This window comes from Phalacrocorax aristotelis, chromosome 3 (genome assembly GCF_949628215.1).
Source record: "Phalacrocorax aristotelis chromosome 3, bGulAri2.1, whole genome shotgun sequence".
Taxonomy (NCBI): Eukaryota; Metazoa; Chordata; class Aves; order Suliformes; family Phalacrocoracidae; genus Phalacrocorax; species Phalacrocorax aristotelis.
Window position 1 is genome coordinate 891749 of NC_134278.1, and position 19223 is coordinate 910971.

A 19223-nucleotide genomic window follows, 5' to 3' on the forward strand; every position below is an offset into this window, starting at 1 on the left:
GGGATAGGGGAGGATCCAAGTGGGGGAACAAAACAAAACCATCCCCCCAAAGCTCATCCCACACGCGCAGCATTCGCAAACCATGAAAAAAAACACGTTACAAGAAACTCAAATACCAGGAGTTACCAGAAGTTCAGCACTTCTGCTGCAAGTATTTAAGGGCCACAGTAATTTGTTTTATTCTGTAGTATTTAGGAGTACTGGAAGTTACTTTCCCCCTGGGACCAAGCAGACCGCTCAGGCTGCATGAGAAGCGACCAAGACATCCTCGCCAGGGCCAGAGCAGCTCGCCTTGAGATTCAGAGCTGCCCCAGCAGCGCACCGCTGCCTGACCTGGGGTGTTACACGTCCCTTCAGCAGCAGGGCCAGTCCGGAGCGGCTAAGCATTTTTATAGAGATTAAATGTTATTCTTTGCTTCCCCCTCCCCGTGCAAAGCTCGGCTATTACCTCTAGGCTGGTGAAACAGTCAGTTTGGGATTCAGCGTGCTGTTTGTATCGCTCCTGTCAAGCATGAGCGTTTCCGAAGCTGTACACCCTCCACATCCACCCTGCTTCCTGCTGCCAAAAATACACGGCGCCTAGCAAGAGAAGCCTGTGCATCAGCTCGGCTCCCGATCACACCAGTCCTTAAACTGACCTTTGCAGTCGCGTTCCTTGAGAAGCGCAAACCGCGCCCCGTGCGCTCGGCTTCGGGGGCGTACCTGTCCACCACCGTGAACAGACTCGTCGCCGAGACACGCGGCGCTCGGCGCGTTGCAAATCACTTCTGACTGCTTTAATTAGACATGGTTTGGGGGAGGGAGATGATTAGGTACTTGGAAACAAAGCGACCAAAAAGAGGAACAATAAAATCACATTAATAAAATTTAATGTGAAATTTAGCTGAATTGCTAGCTGCCACTAGGAATTTTCCTCCGGAGCATCTCCTGGCCATCGGCGTTAAGGAAACACCTCCAGAAACACCTAATCCTTTGAACATTATTTCGCAGAGCTGACGTACAGCTCGGTTATGATTCTCTGGTCTGTTTTACATATCTTTATCGTCAAGCCTAACAAAAAAAGCAACGGAAGATCCTGTGGCCTGCCAGTCTCCTTACTGCAAAGTTCAAGGATGCACAATCCAGTTCAGTGAGCGAGCGCGGCTTTGCTTCACTCACCAAATATTTTTCCTGTAAGCTTTCTCTTTAGGCAGTGTGATTTACCGGACACCTGGCTCTCCTCCTCCCCACTGCGGTGTAACAACGCATGGCTGGGGGAATGGTCAGCCCTGTTCTTCAAAGCTTTCCAGTTCTACTTGCTACCTAAGCCATCATCATGTTTTGTTAATCACGGATCCTCCAGAGGATTTCTCTCTCGGCACATCATCTTCGCAATTCCCAGGCTGCTCCTGATGCTGCGCTGGGACTAAACGTGGCAAAGGGGGCCTGGGATCGGTGCAGTGGGGCTCAACATCTCCCTCCTTCCCGGCATTCCCGGTTTCTCGCTGCTCTGTGGAAGATACCGCCTCCAGACTGCACAGCCCCAGGGAAGGCAAGCTGACAACAAAACTGCCACGGTTTTAGATGTGCAGGACACGATATGCCTTTGGAATAACTCAGCAGCTAGCCTAGCCTCCTAGTTAATACAAATCATTACCTTTAATCAACTTACTCCTACACTGCGTTAAATGATACTGGAGTTTTGCTGAAGCTTAACATTAGGAAATAGGCTCAGTCGTAACTCGCAGATCTCATGAGCAAAACAAACTGAAGGACCACAGTAACTCTGACAGTCTGTTTTGTTGTTCAAATGCATCCTTAAACTTGACTTTGCGTAGATTTAATCTCTAGGCATTGAGTTTGCCTGGGATCTACCCCACTAACAACGTGCCCACAATCTTTCAAAAGGACTTTTTTGGGTTTTTTACCCTTGAATTGTATTGTTCTTCTGTGAAACTCCTCAGCACAGCTTTGCCATGCCATGACACAGAATTCACCAACAATGACTCAATTACTTGTCTAGTACCAGATCTAAACTTTTTCCTGAGTCACAATGTTCTGACAAAACACTGCTTTCCCAGCCTGGACTTAGGCTCTGCATTCTTTATTCCTAAGATGTAGAACTTCACACTTCTCCGTAGCGACACAAAAGGTGCAAGAACAAGTCCGGTTTACCAGCAGAAGACAACTACCTTGCCTTCGTTGCTGGTTAGATCTCCGACAGCCCCTACCTTAAACGCACACGTTATCAGAACGGTGGTTTATGTACTTCCACTTAGATGCGCTGAAATCAGGTCAGCCTGTGCTCGGTACGACGACGTTCGAAGAAGTTTACCGGATGTCCTGCAGCGGCATTTTTGGAAGCTCCGACGCCGTCTCGCTCTGACGGGGCGGCGGCGCCGATGCCCTGCTCCCAGAGCGACGTCCTCCCTCGTCACGTTCCATGCAAGGACTCAGGAAACAACGTGCTTTCCCAGTGTGACGGGAGGAGACAGCGAGAATGGGATTCGGTTCAGCTAGATTTTTGACCGTGAGGACATCTTTTTCTGGGCAATTCTTAGTTGATTCCCTTGGTAAACTAACCGGCCCTTTTAAAGCAGTTCCTCATATACCTGGACTATTTTAGGATGAAACGAGTGTCACCTTAGCAGTTATTTCCCTCTATCGAGCGTGGAGTGAGACGAGGAAAGCGGTCCCAGCACAGACTCCTGCACTGGAGAGGTCTATGTGCAGGGAGAGGAATCCTGTCTTACGGCACAATCTTCAGAGTCAAATTTACAGAAAATGAAGAACAGCGTGAGCGGGCTTCATTCTAGCAGTTTAACCAGCGGAAAAGGTTTCCAATAAACATTGTTTTTAAATACGCCAATCAGATAAATCAAGGAATCTACACGTCTTCCCTAGAAGTGCTCTCCGCCTACTAGTCACAGACTGAGGATAAGGGAATTTTTCACTTCTAGATACAAGCTGAGATCAGTGAAGATGAAGTTAACCTTTTAGGGCTAAAATTTCATTACAATTTTAATTGCTCTTTCATTTCTGCGATAGAAATGTGAATAAAGGCCAGCACCTTCAGTCATACTTTAAGCACACAGGTTAGCTAGCACGAAGGCTTAGGGTCTGCATTTGGAGGGAAAGTTTACGCTACGTTCATGCTATTGAGGACCGGTTCCCTCTTCAGGATTATCCCAATCCAACCTATTTTTAAATGGCTAAAAATCACCTGAGCGTTCAAACAAGATTCCCCAGCCGAGCCACTTACCTTCAGCGTGTACACTCCCATGCGCCCCGGGACCTTATAGAAAATGCCCTCTTCCCCTCGGGAGTTTGTATGTAACATAGCATTCAGGCATGCAAGAGGAGAAGTCCCACTGAAAACAAAAACACAAGGTTAATGTTCAAATGTGTTCAGTCCGTGTTCATCTTCTACTGGGAGACCATCACGGCCCCTCGCCTGACCGTCACGCGTGCAGAGGCAGAAAGATTTCAGATCCAACTTCTATTCCCAAGGAGAATACAAGCTGAAGCTGCCGTAATGAGCAACAGCAAAACCAGCCCATGCACCCGCGCTCCAGTTCCAGAAAAGGAAGGGGGAAAAAAAAAAAAGCAAACAAAGCAGCCCCCAAGTTCAGGCTCCCCGATGCTTCTCTGCCGAACATCAAAACGTCGTTAAAGCTCTGGATATTCAGCGTTGCTCATCTGAACCTCAGAGCAGGTTTGCTGTGAGCTAACTACCGAATGCAGAGGTATTTCAATTTGGGGTTGGTTGTTTTTTTTTTTTAATGAAAACCCACAGCCCACTGAAATGAGAGCTGTGGGATACAGAACGGAAGCCAAATATGCAATTTCCCCTGAAAGGAGAGGAGATCTTCGATCCCAGCCAGGGGAACCGAGACAGAAGATCCATCTTTTCACCGGTGCTGGTGGGGGTTTCTTTGTTTGTTTTTTTTTAAACCCATCCCGCTGTAGACAAGAAGGAAAATCAGGTGGACACGGCAAGACAGGCGACTTTTGTTCCCACTGCAGAGTCAAGGTGATCACACCCTCTCCTAAACAGGTGTCCTTGCTCAGAAAGCGTATTGATATCGAGCACAACCCCTGAACATAAATTAAGGGAGAGGTTTTCATTTCCTTGCCAGAAAGACTGGAACGAGAACCATCAAATTGACTGAAATCCTAAATGTGTGTCTGACTAACTGAAATCCCCGAGCAGGAGACAGAGCTGTTTGTCTGCGCTGTTTTGCCTTGAACGTTCAAACAAGCCTGCATCAAACGCAGTGAAGTAAGCCCTGGGAGGAAAGGGAAATAAAGGCAAGGACGAGCACGGCCCCCCAAGGATTCAGGCAGGGCATGTGCACCCCAAGTTCTGCCTAAGAGCATCAAAACAGCTCAGCCGAGTTACTGATGTACAGGGAGAAACCAACACCCTGAGATAGGTCCGGTCTCCTGGGCCCCGGTGCGTATGAGCTAACGGGGAGGAGACCCCACGAGGGGTACTGGGCAGACATGGTGGCATGCAGTCGTCCCCCACCGGCAGAGATCTCCGTGGGGTTGCAGCCCATGGTCAGACCAGATGACCTCCCTCAAACCTACGTTACTCCATGCGAAGGGTCAGAACACAGCCTCTACAGCATCTCTGCTCTGCAGGATCTTGTGCTTTCTGAGTTTTTGCCAGCGTTATTTGTTAATAAATACTAGTGAAAATGGCGATGAGGAGGGAATTTTCGAAACCCCAGCCCAAAGCTCATCTGACCGCCTTGGCAGATGGCTCAGCCTGATGCTCAAGCACAAACCAGCGGCGCTGGAGGCAGCAGCTGAGCCTCAGGCGTGCCAGGGACGACCGCTCCTCCTGCTTGGGTTCTTACATGGCGAAACTCAGTTTCTTTCAGATACTCCTACTCTGACCCAGCAATGCCTCTGGCTAGCGCATGCCCTTCAGAGAGACAGCCTACCACGGTGCAACAGAGAAATACGTAACGTGAGCATCTCGCTTCGACCCCTGCCGAGAGCTCATGCCCACCTTCAGACGTGGCGTGTCTAGGTTGACGTTCCAGCCACAATCCCTTCTGCTGAATATAAGCTTCTCCTAAATACGTTTGCCCACAGCAGGCAACCCCTCCTCATCACCTCCTCAGCTCCCCCCACCAAAACCAGCCTCAGCTCATCACTCCCTGCCGCTCCCACGGCTTTTGTGTGCCCTCGCCAGTGGTGCAGCAGCTCCCACGGACGTGAGCACCACGACTGGGAGCAACTCTCCTCACACGAGCTTCACCAAGGCTCTCTGCTGACTTCACAAGGCTCATCCTCATCTCCAGAAAGCCACACGGTCTCCCTGGAAGCTGTAACTTGGTGTGATTTCCTACAGCAACCCCAAATTCCTTCCAAAGGCATTGCTCCCCGGGGTATACCCTTCCTCTCTCTGCTCCCGGATGCGATTTCCGCACGCAAGTACCATGCAAGAACTGCATGCCAGCATATTTTATACAGGCCCAGTTCTATCTGGCAGCATAAACAATGTCCTTCTCCCATCAACGTTCATAATCACCCCTCCTATCACTGCATCTCGAAAACTGCCATTTTTATACTTCTTTCCAGGTCACTACTAGCATGTTGCATCGCACTGAAGACAGCAAAGTACTCCCGTGTTCATGTTCAGGAAGCTCTAGGGCAGCGAGGAGAGCTCTGCCACGTACCTGACCTTTAGCTCACGGAGTACATTCTTTTTAAAAGCTGTATCAGAGCAGAATACCAATGTTAAGCCAAGCGTCTAACAAAGTCTAGGCAGAGCTGCACTTTGGAAGCTCACCAAGGAATGAAGCTTTGGCAGGACCTATCTTTACAAAAGCTGCACTGGTCTGGCATCTACGCTGCTCCTTCTGACGTGGTTCCATTGTGTAACCGCTTATCCACCATTTTTGCTGTATTTTTTTCTCATGTTTACCCATCTATAGTTACATGCCTTCCTCTACAGGCTCTTCTAGAAAGCTGGCACAAATGTGACACTATTCTAGCCTTTCATACAGCTTATTGTGAAAATTTTAGAAGCTAAAAATCAGTTGACAAGTGACAAGTTTCCCCCCCTACTTTCAAAAACAAGACAAAAAAACCTGGGGGTGGTTTGATTTGGGTATGAGATGCACGGTCTTCGCGTCATATTACATCCCTTCTGCCTCTACGATTCAGTACTCAGGCCAACCCTTCCTACCTTCGTGACCACCCTGGTTTCAGACGAGGCCACCAGGCGGGTACAGGGGGACAGGCCATGCCTCTGAGCAGGCTCCCCCGGCGCAGCTGCAGGACGGGAGAGCAGCGGCTGCGGCTGCAGGGTTACGCGAGCCGCCTGACCAGCAGCCTCCAGCTCCACCAACCCAGATCTTGGGTCGACATAAACACATCCAAAGTGAGAAAAAATAAAAACATATCCAAAAAAAGAGATCTGAAAACAAGCGGGGAGGCTCACCCCGGAATTCGGATGACGCCCGACCTGCCTGCATCCTACGGGAAAGCGCGTCGATGAAGGGTGCTGCTGCGTTACTGCAACCCCCGGCCCACAGCTCTGACGCTCTGCTGACAAACACGCAGGGAGGCTGGGGTTACGTTTATTTTTGGAGGTGAAAACTTGCCCCCCTCTGAGTGGGAAGATTGCACCCCTCGCTTGTTCTTTGCTGCCCCTGTGCTCAGAATCCCCCAATAGCCACTTAATTTTTCCAACTACCTGTTTTGCATCCAGCCTACCTTTTGTTATTTTAAATGCAATTACTGCCTAAAAATAGCCTTAGGAACCAGATGCTATAATGCCATTTATTTTATCGCTGCTTTTGTTTGGGGTTTTGTTTGTTTGGGGTTTTTTTTGCTAATAACGAAGGCCATCTCCATTTGCCAGGAACACACACTGGCTCATCAGCCACGCCTGACAGTTCCTGTCATTCCTCCTCAAAACCAGTACTTCGAGAAGCAGGTGAAGCAAGGGATGAGTTCCTGCCCACTCCAGATTCATCGTTACCCCCCGTTTCAGCACAATCCCTCCCCTCCCACCCAACTCCCTACTGCTCTGCAGGCAGGGCCACGGCCAGCCTGCGGCACTGCCGACCACCAGCTTCCACGAACGTGACTGCTAACGGGCCCGTCCTTCTGGAGGATTTTGGAGGAATCGAATCAGGATTCATCCTTCAGAAACGATTAAATGGAGCTCAGCAAGACTACAACATGACTAGCTCGTAATTGCCATGCTCCTTCACGTCCCCTCTAGTGGATCTGTCAGACGTCAAGCCCCTGCCTCGATTTCTAAAACCTCCGAAGAGAAACACCCTCCAGCTTTGTGATCATGGTCATCACCCGCCCCGGGCTCTGTGTAAGCTCAGGTTGTGGTTCTTGGCTCAGAGACGAGGGGTTTGAGGTGCGGATGCACAAACCTCCTCGGTTCGCAGGGGCAGGAATTGCTCCTCTCTTTGAGGAGAGCCTGGCAGCAACCCAGCTCACCAGCTTGCTGCAGGACGGACAGACAGCACGGGCACGGTTATGGTGGAAGGAAGAAGGGACATCCATGCTCATTAACTTCTCATTCTCCCAAAGAAACCTGAACAAACACCATCCCTCCACAGCGGCTGCTTTGCCCCTCCTGCCCCCTCTCCATGTAGGGCTATTTTCACTGAATTGTGTAATTAAGGATCTTCAAAATTAGCTAAATCCTATTATTATTTCCCTCCTTGTGTTAAATTCCTGTACTCCCTTGTTCTCACAGGCTGCCCCGCTTTCACCCAACACTAACAGCTCCAGAGGGGCGGTGGGCAGCAACGGGCTCCCACCCCCACAGCTGAAGGCGAGGGCAGAAGCCTTGTCCAGACGCTGCCGATTTGGTGCAGATGACCACTAAAAGCACAGCTATTTCATCCGCGGCAGTTCAGGAACAGAGGTTCCCTTTGGATGCAGGCAGCGCGGCACCCTACCACCCCACCAGGGCTTCCTTCGGTGCTACGCGTAGGGTGCAGGTTTGGGGCTTTTGTTTGGATTTGGAAACCGGGGAAAGCTTCCGAATCAAAGCTGCCTTTTCTTCTGCTAACTGGGCTCGCGACGCTCCTCTCGGGGACACGCTGCCTGACAACGCAGCGGGTGAACTCCAAACGCAGTTTTACGGCGCCCACCTAGAAGTTTTCTGTATAAACCACTGCACTTACGATGTTTTCTCTAGGTAAGGCACATAGGATTTTACTGGACTGCCAGGGTTTCCCCCCAAAAACTAGCTTCTGGATGAAGAGTTAGACGTGATGTTTTATTAAAATTAAAACATTGTGTCACACCCTGTATTTTTACAGCTAATTAAAGAGAGTTCCAGTGCTCATTCCAGCCAGTTTTTCAACCCAGGTAAATATTTTTTTACATCACACCTACTAACAAATAGTGTGGAAAAACCCATTATCTGCAGAATTGAGAGGCAGGATAAGAATTACTGAGGTGGCAGGTTTTGTGAAGAGCTGGTGGGGGGTTCACAGCTCTGTCTCTGCCCAGGGAAAGCGCCGGCGTGAGCCGGTCTGTGCTCATGCTGCTCCCGCCGCCGGAGAGCTGGGGTGGCTGCTTTCAGCTCCCGCTTTATTCTGTGCTTCAGTGAGGGGAAAAGCAAAATTTAAGTTTTCCAGACCCTGCCTCCCTTGTAACTCGGCTCGTGCCAACAGCAGAGGGACTCCACCTGCACGAGCTCGATCTGCCTGGACTGTTTTCACCCTGAATCTCATTTATGCACTGAAAATAGATCACATAATCAAGATACTGTAACTTTATCCAGCTGTCAAGTAATGCAAGCCCTTTTCAAAGGTATTTGGATATTTCGGTAGCTTATGTCAGTAATGGAATTCTGTTTCGTCAGGCCGCTTTGCTGACCACAGCAGCGTTTTCCTGGTAAAACCAGGATAAATTCCCGATATAGGAAATAACTGATTCTGACATCCTCCACCTCCAGAGCGTTACTGGGGCCTCTAATGCTTCTAACAGTCATTTCTGACAACAGCTCCGGCAGGCGCGTTCCTGCTGCAGTTCGTCATGACGGCACGAACGCCGGCCCAAGTACAGCGGGGGGCAACGACTGGGGCTAAGGTGCTCGGCCTCTCATGGAGGCAGCGCGCTGCTGCCTTCCCCATGCAAATATTTTCCAGAATTTTACATTTTAGGTGCACTGCACGCATGAGCTCCATTTGTGCCTCTGTGAGCGGAACGGATTTTTAGTTGTATTTTCGTTTACGCACTCACAGCGATGTATTACCTCAGCTCCTTATTCCGACAGGGAATAGCACGTTAGCCGAGAGCTACAGCAAACAGGCAAACCTATAGGGACTGTTGTGATAACGAACGGGATGCCCACCTCCACCAGTTACCCGGTGCCAGCCCAGACAAGTAAACAGCACCCCTGGGAGCTGGACGGCCCTGTGGTTACACCGGCTCGCGCCTCAGCCTCTTGGGGCGGCTCACATCGGAACAGCGACTCAGGCTGATAAATTCACCTGACGCTAACAGTTAACTCTAGGCTTTGTTCATTGAAATGAGCTTGCCTTAAAGTAAAAAATATGCTTTTGCAACAGTTTAGAAGATGCAACGGTAACTACAACAACATTTGCCAGGATTCATTTGGTTTCCACAGCATCACAAGTCCGTACTGAAACTTCCTAGTTTTCAGTTCTCGAAAAGCTAAAAACAGCACAGCCTTTCTGTAAATCTGCCAAAATCTGGGCAGCAAGCTCAGCACAAACTGGACTCCTGCTGCTGGTGCAAGGGTCACAATCCAAGCTCTCGTGCCCAGACTTAGGACCTGCTTCATTAAAACCGGGAAGCACCGATTTGTTCACTGTTCCAAGTTTTAGATCATTTTACTTCGCCATACCTTATGCTTTATCCTCGCTCACGGTATGTTTCGGCTTGAGAAAAAAACCTAGGGAGTAACACATCCACCCATTCAAAGCTGCCTTTATCAAAAGCAAAAGAAATGGTTTAAGTGCTGACACAGGTTTCAAACTGCAGCACCAAGAACATTTTCATTTACAGGTGCTGTTTAAGAGAGGTCGGACATAAATACCCATCAGTACTTACCAGGGGACACCCAGCGAACGGGCTGAGCAAAGACACATTCTCAAACTCCGATATGAGCAGAGCAGGCACCAACTTTTTAGCCACGCAGCACCTTCGGCAACAGGGTCTTAACTCTACTTATTTTGTCGGCCAAAAGCGTGGTACCTTGTGAGCCTCCGCCTGAAGCATTTCAAGCGTGCTGCGCTGGGGCAAGTATTAAGTGCCTGTGAAGTGGCTGCTCCGGTTACGAGTTCAGCTCCCAGACGCTCTGCTGCTACTGCTGCCTTCCGCTGAAAGTGGGGTTGGGGCAATCACCCCCTTCTGGCACGGGCTTCCCAGTTAAAAACAAGCAAGATTTACTGGAACTTACAAACCTGTTCATACTTACAAACCTATGACCGCTACATAAACTCAATATTTTTTTTTTGTTACACTGTTGACCAAACAAGGGGGTTTGGTAGCTTCTAAATATCTATTCTAGTTTTAAAATGAATATTTTTCACCTCTGCACTTCCATTTCATTAACGCATCAGAGTATCAACCTCAAAGTGATCAACAGCAAGCGACACCCCTCCGCCTGCGGAAGGGGCACGCTCTTTACCTGTTTTATCGGACTGGTGAAAGGGCAACACAGCGTAGCACTGGTTTTTGTAGTTAAAAGGCAGTTGTAAAGCCAGTCAGTGGCGTCAGAAAAAAAATATGTATTCTGAGCTCTGGCCCCCCCGAGAATGTCTCTAAGCTACTTGACATTTCAGACACTTACATACCAAATTTTCCTTCTGAGAATTGCCAAATTTAAGCCATCCTTAAATCCTGGCATTTTAAACTCCCCATTAAATTCAAAGCTTCTTCAGACTGAGCAGGAAAAAAAGGGGTTTGAGAGTGGTAAATGTACACAAGGTTAAGGTGAGGACTCTACTCCGAGCAGCTGCCTGTCGAAGGGGAGGAAGAAGGGGGAGCGTTTCTTCCCACAATTTTTCAATTTTCCCCCCCATTTTCAATCCCCCTGCAGCATCCCTTCCTTCCCATCAGCCCGGCTCCCGAGACCTCAGGGACCGAGCTGACTTACTCTGATTTGAAAACAAACCTTGACCAAAACATTTTTGTTCAGTCGCTGGACTGAAATTTTTCAATTGTGCAGTATTTGAACTTAAAAACCTTGCCCTCATAGCATGAGGCAAGGTGTATTTACCTCTCAAAAGGCTACTTTATATTAAAGCTCCATTTTTAATTTGGTTCACAGGGTGTAGAGTGTTTCTGCACGCGTGCACAAGAGCACGGGCTGCAGCGTGGCGGAGCCGGCAGAGCCCCTGCCGCAGGACCACCGCCTCCGGGCTCCAGCGGGTCCTGCAGACAGAGGAGCACCTGCTGACGCTGCCGGGCACAGAAACACCTCTCGGAATCCACTGGTTTCACACCAGGTAGGTGCCGTAGCGCTCAGCACCCTCAACACCAGGGAAGAGTTAATTATTGCCTTCTACCCTCAATGGAAGCTTAATATAAAGCGCATCTGACAGCGTCTTCATTTCACATCCTCGCTGCACATGCACATAAGTGGATAAGGACGCCCAGAGGGACTGGGCTGTGCTTAAGGGTGAGGGTTTTTCCCCATATTTTTTAGTTTGAGCATCCCCTTCTTCCCCACTTCCCATTTGAATCAGACATTTGCACAAATAGCTTTTTGTTTATTAGTATATTAAAATATGACTTTTTAAAAAAAACAATTGTTTTAGATCTACGGAAGCATCAGAGCAGAGGTATCGTAAGCAGAAACCACTGTACCAACTTCAAGCTTGTTAAACAAATTTATGATTTAGAAAAGCAGCTCATTTCACATGTTAACCTTTGCTTAACCCAATACGCAGTGCCAAACGTCCCCGAGACAAAAGATGCACAAAAAACACATCATGCGGATCAAGCAACCCCCTCCCCAAATTCAGGTTTGCAGGCAGCAGGGTTAATCTGTGAGACACCAAGCATTCACGTGCTATTAGCCCGACATTTTGCACAGACTATACACACGGTGAGATTTCAAGTTTGCATCGCACAGAAGCGCTAATGCAAACGGCATGCAGGAAAGGTAGATTAAGGTAACAGAAGCATTGACACCAGATAAACTGCCATTACTTGGTTTCTAAGTCTGTGTGAAACAAGCAGTTGCTTTTATAATTAAGGCTTTTGCAGCTTGCGTTAATAGAGAAGAGTAGCTTTAGAACAATCAGCAGTGGTTCTTACCTTCTGGAATTGGAGTGCAACCCAAAAAAAGGAGAGAAACACCCCTTTAAAAACTTGAGCAAAACAATTTTCTAATCATTAATATGAACACTCCCTCCCCCCCATCCACCAGAACCAAATTTAAAAGCTTTCGGGCAGATCTGCAATAATGCTCAGACTGGGTCATACCAGACATGGGGGGAAGGGGTAGACCTGTCAGATTTTTTCAGTCTATTTTCAAAGAAGCTGGCTTACAGCTGCCAGCCTCAGGCAACTCCCAGATGCGTTATTTTCAACTTCCATCAGTTAATGAACTTTTTAGAGAAGTCAGGTGGACCCTTTGAAAATCTCACATGCAGGCAGACAGCGGTACAGGAATTTACTTAGTCTTTCACACCCCGCCAGCGCTACCCACAGCTCACAATGCTGGGTAAAACAGCAGCCCCCTGCAACCCAGGGGAGCAGGATAGACAACCAGCAGCTTAGTGAAGCCAATAGTTATGGTGCGGGAATGAGCACGTACCGCTTTGTCACCTCCATGGGTCACCCATGGTATCTCCAAGTCATTAATGCAAACTAATACACCACTGGCCTCATTTAAATATTTCCACAGTAGTGGGGCTGGGGGCAGGTAAAACGTTTCATGTTAGCACAGCGTAACGAGGGCACGGGAGGCACTTGTGGATGAGGATCTGCCTGGAGGACACTATAAAGCTCTCAGGCACACACTGAGGTTGGACTTTGGTTATAGCTTTAATTAATGGTTTATCATGACAAGTGAATCCGACCTGTGGGAACATCAGTGGACCCTGATACCATACGCTGAGTCCTGGATAAGACTAAGAACCGTTGTAGAAGTCATCTGACTTTCTTAGACATTGTTTCCAGGCCTAAGCAATGCCTTCGGGTTTGCAGCACTGGATTAGTTCCACCTTAACAGAGTGTCCACAGGTAGGATATCTATTCATGTGCTGTTCACATCCTTGAGGGACCATGCAGAACTACCATTTTCTGATTTTTAGGAAGGAATCCAGACAGAAGTACCTTCCTCTACGACTTCTGGGACACAGAGTTAAAATTTCAATGTTTTTGGGTTCCCCCCACTTTGTATCTCTGCTACAGAACCACCAGCCAGTTCATACTGAAGATAAACCCTAAATCTAGGCATTTTTTGAGACCTCAGCTCTAGCGTTTCCTAGAAGGGAGTCAACCTTTTAGATTCCTGCAGCGTTCATCGGTCACCCCACGTTTCTCCTTGCAACAGGGAATGTAGTCTCTCCCACGATGAAAGCCGATATGCAATTGCATTTTGAGGAGCCAGCAAAAGCTGCTACTCCCGCAGCCTCAGTAAAGATTAGAAAAGCGGAGTATTTTGTTAGTTATGGATTCGATACCTTTATATAAGGGATATGGGAAGAGTCACCTTGCCAGAGTTTCTCCTACATATAATGAATATATTTAACACCCCCTGATCATGGTAATGACAAGATCTTTATCATTTTTCAAACCAACATTTTCCACTGTGTATTATTTATGGCATCCACTAACTTATGCCCATGCTTTTGCAGCCACCGAGTGGCACAGAAACCTGGGGCTACTTCAACTTTTAGCTGAATTAATGCTAATTAAGGGGAAAAAAAATATGCCCTGTGAGGGTTTGCTGTATCCCTCAAGATCAGCTTTTCATTCTGTGGTCTACAGGGAAGCAAAGCAGGCTCCCGATGAAGTCTGGGCGCTATCTGCAGACAAAGGCCTGTGATACAGGACCACAGGCGAGGCGGCCCGGAGCTGGCGGTGTTCAAAGGGCAGAAGTGGCCTCTGCCTGGTTCAGAGCAGAAAATCCTGAACAACGGGATAGTCGTGAGCGCCCAGCAGAGGCACTCACCGAACATACCACTAAACTCATTAAATATTAATCTGTAACCGCCACTATGTAACTGTCACATAACTATGACTAATACTCGACAGCCGTTTGACCAAAAATAGCTTTAACCTGTACTTTACACACAAATTCCACTTAGATATAAAGACATCCTGAAGGTCTCAAAGAGAGCACCGTGTCCTCGAGGTCTTCAGTTAGAAATGTAAATTGATAACTCTTTATCTTCTCCAGAAAATGCCAAATCCAACTTTTAGCCGCCTAAGGGGAAAAAATTGCAAGAACTTGCTGCTGCAGCCTTTATCGGCCTTTGGTGTTGCCGGCCCCTTCTCCTGAAGGCTTCCAGTGATCAAAGCAAAGCTGTAGAGTCTTGCAATTAAAGTGTGCATGCCTGGAAGGCTGGCCCTAAGGCACCTGCTCCCAACAAATTCCCCTTTCCCAGCGGTAGAACATCGGGAAAAAGCCCCAGAATCCCAGCTGTGAGGAACAAGTCCTGCATGTGACAACCTCAAGAGGTTTGTAATACTTATATGGGCATCTTCCATATAACACCCATCAATACTCATCTTCCAGCAGAATGAAAAAAAAAAATCTAACTAGATGGAACGATTTGAGGTAACCCAACCCTGGTGGTTCTTCAATAAGAGGTGCGGGTGCCCCTGTCCTACCACACACACACTCAACCCGATCAATATCAGATCCAACAGACTTGACCTCAAGGTGTTCCAGCTCATTTGAAGACTACCTTTACAGAAGCTGCGGATTAAAGAATATGTAAAGTTATTTAAATGTTTGTCAGCTGACGGCTTCAGCGAGCAACGGCACCTTCCAAGCCAGCTCATAATTCGCAACTTCACACCCTGAGAGGGGAGAAAACCAAAGCCGGTTTGTACTAACAGGGCATGACCCGTGTGACATACTGTACCCCAGCTGCACACACTAGAAGCAGCCCTTTCGCTGTACGCCCTTTCCCACGGATAAGCCTATTAAGGCTTCAAGGTACTGCAGTAACTCGCAATCTTACAAAAGGCGCTGCAGCCAAAAGGCCACTTCGCCAAGGAACATGAGGCTGGGATCCATGGCTCAGTCATTTAGGTGGGGATGAACCCCAGAAGGTCACCAGTCCAACCTCCAGCTCAAGGCAGGAGCAACTACACCAGGTATCTCAAGGCTTTGTCCAGGCCAACTCTGAATATCTCTGTTATCGCCCTTATGGCGAAAAAAATTCTCCCCTCATACCTCATCAGGATTTCCCACCTTGCAGTCTCCTTTCATTGCCTCTCAGGCTAGCACTGTGTACCGCCACCAGGAGCCTGGCTGTTCTATAGAAGCTATTCATAGAAGTGAATGCTCACCAGAAACGCCAGCCACCAGGCTATGACAAGCAGTTTTGGATAGAGCAGCTTTTAGATGTACTGTTGTACAAAGAGCTTGAGCAGGAGGGCTCTACTGGGCAAGATAAAGAATTCACGGGATCAATCACTGGGGTGATTTCTGCAACTGCCTGAGAGGGGCTGGAGTGAGGGGGGGGTCGGTCTCTGCTCCCAAGTCACCAGTGACAGGGCGAGAGGAACCGGCCCCAGGCTGCGTCAGGGGAGGTTTAGGTTGGGTATGAGGGAAAATGCCTTCCCTGCCAGAGGGGTCAGGCCCTGGCACAGGCTGCCCAGAGAGGTGGGGGCGTCACCGTCCCTGGGGGGGTTCAAACACCGTGCAGCCGTGGCACTTGGGGCCATGGTTCAGGAGGCCTGGGGGTGTTGGGTTGGGGGTTGGAGTTGATGATCCCAGAGGTCTTTTCCCACCTTAATGATTCTATGTTTTTAAGTTTCCTAGAGCGGTTAACTAAGGACAGCCAGAGCAATGAGTAGTTTCAAAGACTCTAGACCAGTCTACACAGAAAGATGGTTTTTTGGCAAAAATTGTGTTACCTGACCTCCTCACTGTGGGACGTCACAGCTTGCACCAGGCATATTTGATCATACATATCTTCAGAAGTTCTGAGAAGCTTTATTTGAATAAATTAACACTGTAAACAAACCAAGACTGTCAACTGTGCTGCCTGCCAGCCCTCGACGGCTGCAAGGACAACTCCTTCCAGCATCCCCTCCTGCCAGGGTCCTGCAGCACAGGGCAGGGACCGCAATGCCTAGGTGTCAGCTGCTGTCACCATAATAATTCATCTTGCCCTCAGTGAAGACAGAGGCCTTTAGGGAAGACTGTACGGGTACAGGGGACAAGCTGAAAGGAGTCCCTGGCAGAGTTTTCCCTGCAGTTCCCTTGAGGACAAGCCCCACAGCGTAGAGCGCTCGCTGCCCACACCTCCAAACACCTCCTGTACAGAACGCGTGTGCAGAAAAGCCTGCTTATTGACACAAGGATGCTACATATCAGTCTTTGCCACTAGAAGAGAGTTAGTGTCCTGCTTGACTGGTATTCAAGAAGCTACGTGGTTAGCCAAGGTCAGAGAACACTACAGGATCCCAAGCGTCCTCTCGAGGATGCTTTGCTGTAGGGCCATGCTGAAGCACCTCTAGCAGGTCCTTCTAGCTGTTCCCACCTCCTCCACCCCACTCCTGCCAGGGTCCCAACACAGCAGTGCCAGCAAAAGAAGCTTCAAATTAGCTTTCTTTCTTCAGCACATTATTTCCCAGCCCCCTGCTGTCACGAGGAATCAGGTCCTGCCTGACTCGGGATTTTTCAGCCACAAGCTGAGATGATCAGAGGACACTGAGGAAACACTAAAGATGAGCTCATCAGCATGTCAGGTGGCCTGAAAGCACTTTAAGAGCAGTACCATAAAGGTTGCTCTGACCTGTGCCAGCCTCCTCCGTCAAAATTTGGGCTCTCAGTAACACTTAGCTCAGCAGTAAAAATACATCTTGTTCAATATATAGACAATTTCAAGCTGCCAATGCACAAATACTCGCTAAAAGGAGACAGCAAGCAGGCTGCACAGCAAGAAGTTGTTTCCTCAGCATTTTGACTGCCAGCATCACGGGTTAAGGCAAAAGTCTGGACACGCTTACGCCACAAGAAATTGTCAAGCGGACCATCAAATATTCTATCAGGATAATTCTGTGTATTAGTCAAGTACACCTAAAAGGTAGGCAGTGGCCTATGTGTGCCCCTCAAGTATAAAGTCATAACCAGGATCAGATCGAGCTGATGAAAATTCCTCCATTTCTCAAAAGCAAATAACAGTGTCCAGAGCCATTATGGAGTTTGCTGAAGGGTTCAGCCTACACTCAGTAGCCTCTGGACTTGTGAAAACACCAAAGAGCTGGAGCATTGACAGAGGAAGTAAGTTAGAAGATCTACTTTGGGGGAGGTAAAACTACGCTAGCAGACTCAAATCCAAGATTTGCAGCCTCACAGTAGACTCAGACCAGCAAATCTTCCGGCTGTGTTTTGTACGGCTGCCTTTCCAGGCAGGGGGAAGAACACGGCTCGGACTCCACGTGCAACACAGCCAGCCAGCAGCAAGAGGCTTGCCTGCTACCTGCCCGACACAGGGTGCATGTCTCTTCCATTGTTGGAGGGTGTCAGTTTTCCCTTTTTCCTAATATTTTTTAAGACAGAGAAATGAGAAATCTTTTCCCCCCCGGAAGAGCCTTTTATTGTAAGCTCACCATGGCTTTAAAGAGCAGGTTTTACAGAGAATCTAACAGTTTTGATACAGGCAGCTTTTCAAAGGGAGGGAAAACTTTTTTAAGAGATCATCTATCTCCATGCCCAGAGTCAGTGGCATCCATCAGGAACACCATCCTCTTCAAAATAATTTAAGATCCCTGCACCCTTTTGAAAGCCCCCCCTTCCACCCCTGCCCTGTGGAGGGTGTTGGGTTCGTTCTGCTTTTGGAGGGGAGTTATGCTGGAGGAAGAATTTTCTATATCAATTTGAAGAAACAACCGCCCTGAGGATCACGGCACAGAGGAGCATGCAACTTAGCTCCCCCGACCCTGTCTTATTACCTTGCTCTGCAGCAGAAGATAAGGAAATCGAAGTACTGAAGAACAGCTGGGAGGTATTTTAAAGGCAAAGCCTTCTGCCAGGAGTGAGGAGAGATCACTTTGTTGCTCCGTAACTCAGACTGAGATGCAAGAACACCCTCCAGCAGCAAGCAGCTTCCCTCTTCCTACAGTTCACACCTAAGCCTGTCCTTTGCTTGTATTTCTGAGGCAAGTCAACGACAGACCTGTTTGCCTTTTACGTTCATCCTCTCTCCTCTTGCAAGGGAGTGACCAAGTACAGAGCTTTTCCCCGGCTCAGGCAAATTCCTCCTTCCACAGCACACGAGCTACTGGAGAGTAATATACATGCAATGCTGCTCTGAACCACACAGAAGCTAAAAGCCCTGGGTTTTCTTTCCAGATGAGGGCCATCAGTATCGCTGTAGTTCCTCATCGCTCAGGAAGACAGGCTGTTCACATTACCAGGCTCACAGAGGACAAGCTAAGCACAGAAATACAGCAGGCTTCTCATTTTCAGCCAGCAAAGTGAGAAGAAATATAGGAAACCAGTTAAGAATCCTTATGGGAGCCTGAAGTTGCTGTGCTGGCAGCTCATTTATATGAGCATCAGAGCGAGCAGCTCCAGCCCTGATCACATAACCATCTCCTTGCCTGGAAGCAAGTCACCTCCTCGAGGAAGCTCTGAGCTCGATTTGCAGAGCATCTTGCAAGGAATTTGGAAGGACCAACTTGCCAGTGAGAAGCAGAAATTCACTGCTGCCTGAGGGGCAGCTAAAACTTGAAACCATCATCTCTAGCCCAAATATGGCTAGTGAAAAGGGGACTTTGGCTTCTATACTCACACACACCCCCAAAGTGGTTTAAGAGTTTGTTTTGGTTTATGATAGAAATTCCATGAATACCTGAAACAAAAGTAGCCAGAGCATCGTGTCTGTTTTCATTTTGATTGAGATTGAGCTACTGCTTAGATGTATTTTCTTTCTTAATTAGCATTTGGGCAAAAAAGTCACTGTGTTCAGACAGAGGTTCACAAGCTCATATTTTACACAGTGTCGCCTACAAAAATCCAAGAAAGAAAACATTCGTGGCTATGAAAGGTATCTTTCAAAGATGCTAGCTCTTCAGATACC

At 48.3% G+C, this 19223-nt stretch overlaps 1 protein-coding gene across 3 annotated transcripts in view; it reads right to left on the reverse strand.

Annotated features, from left to right (window-relative positions):
- Positions 1 to 19223, reverse strand: part of ASXL2 (ASXL transcriptional regulator 2) — a 121179-nt gene that overhangs the window by 68511 nt on the left and 33445 nt on the right. For 2 of the 3 annotated variants that reach the window (XM_075086345.1, XM_075086346.1), the window contains one exon: positions 3242 to 3350. In XM_075086345.1, the coding sequence (XP_074942446.1) occupies positions 3242 to 3350 (109 nt within the window). Of the gene's footprint in view, positions 1 to 2210; positions 2448 to 3241; positions 3351 to 19223 lie in introns of those variants that run through there. The other variant, XM_075086348.1, reaches the window with a different exon arrangement.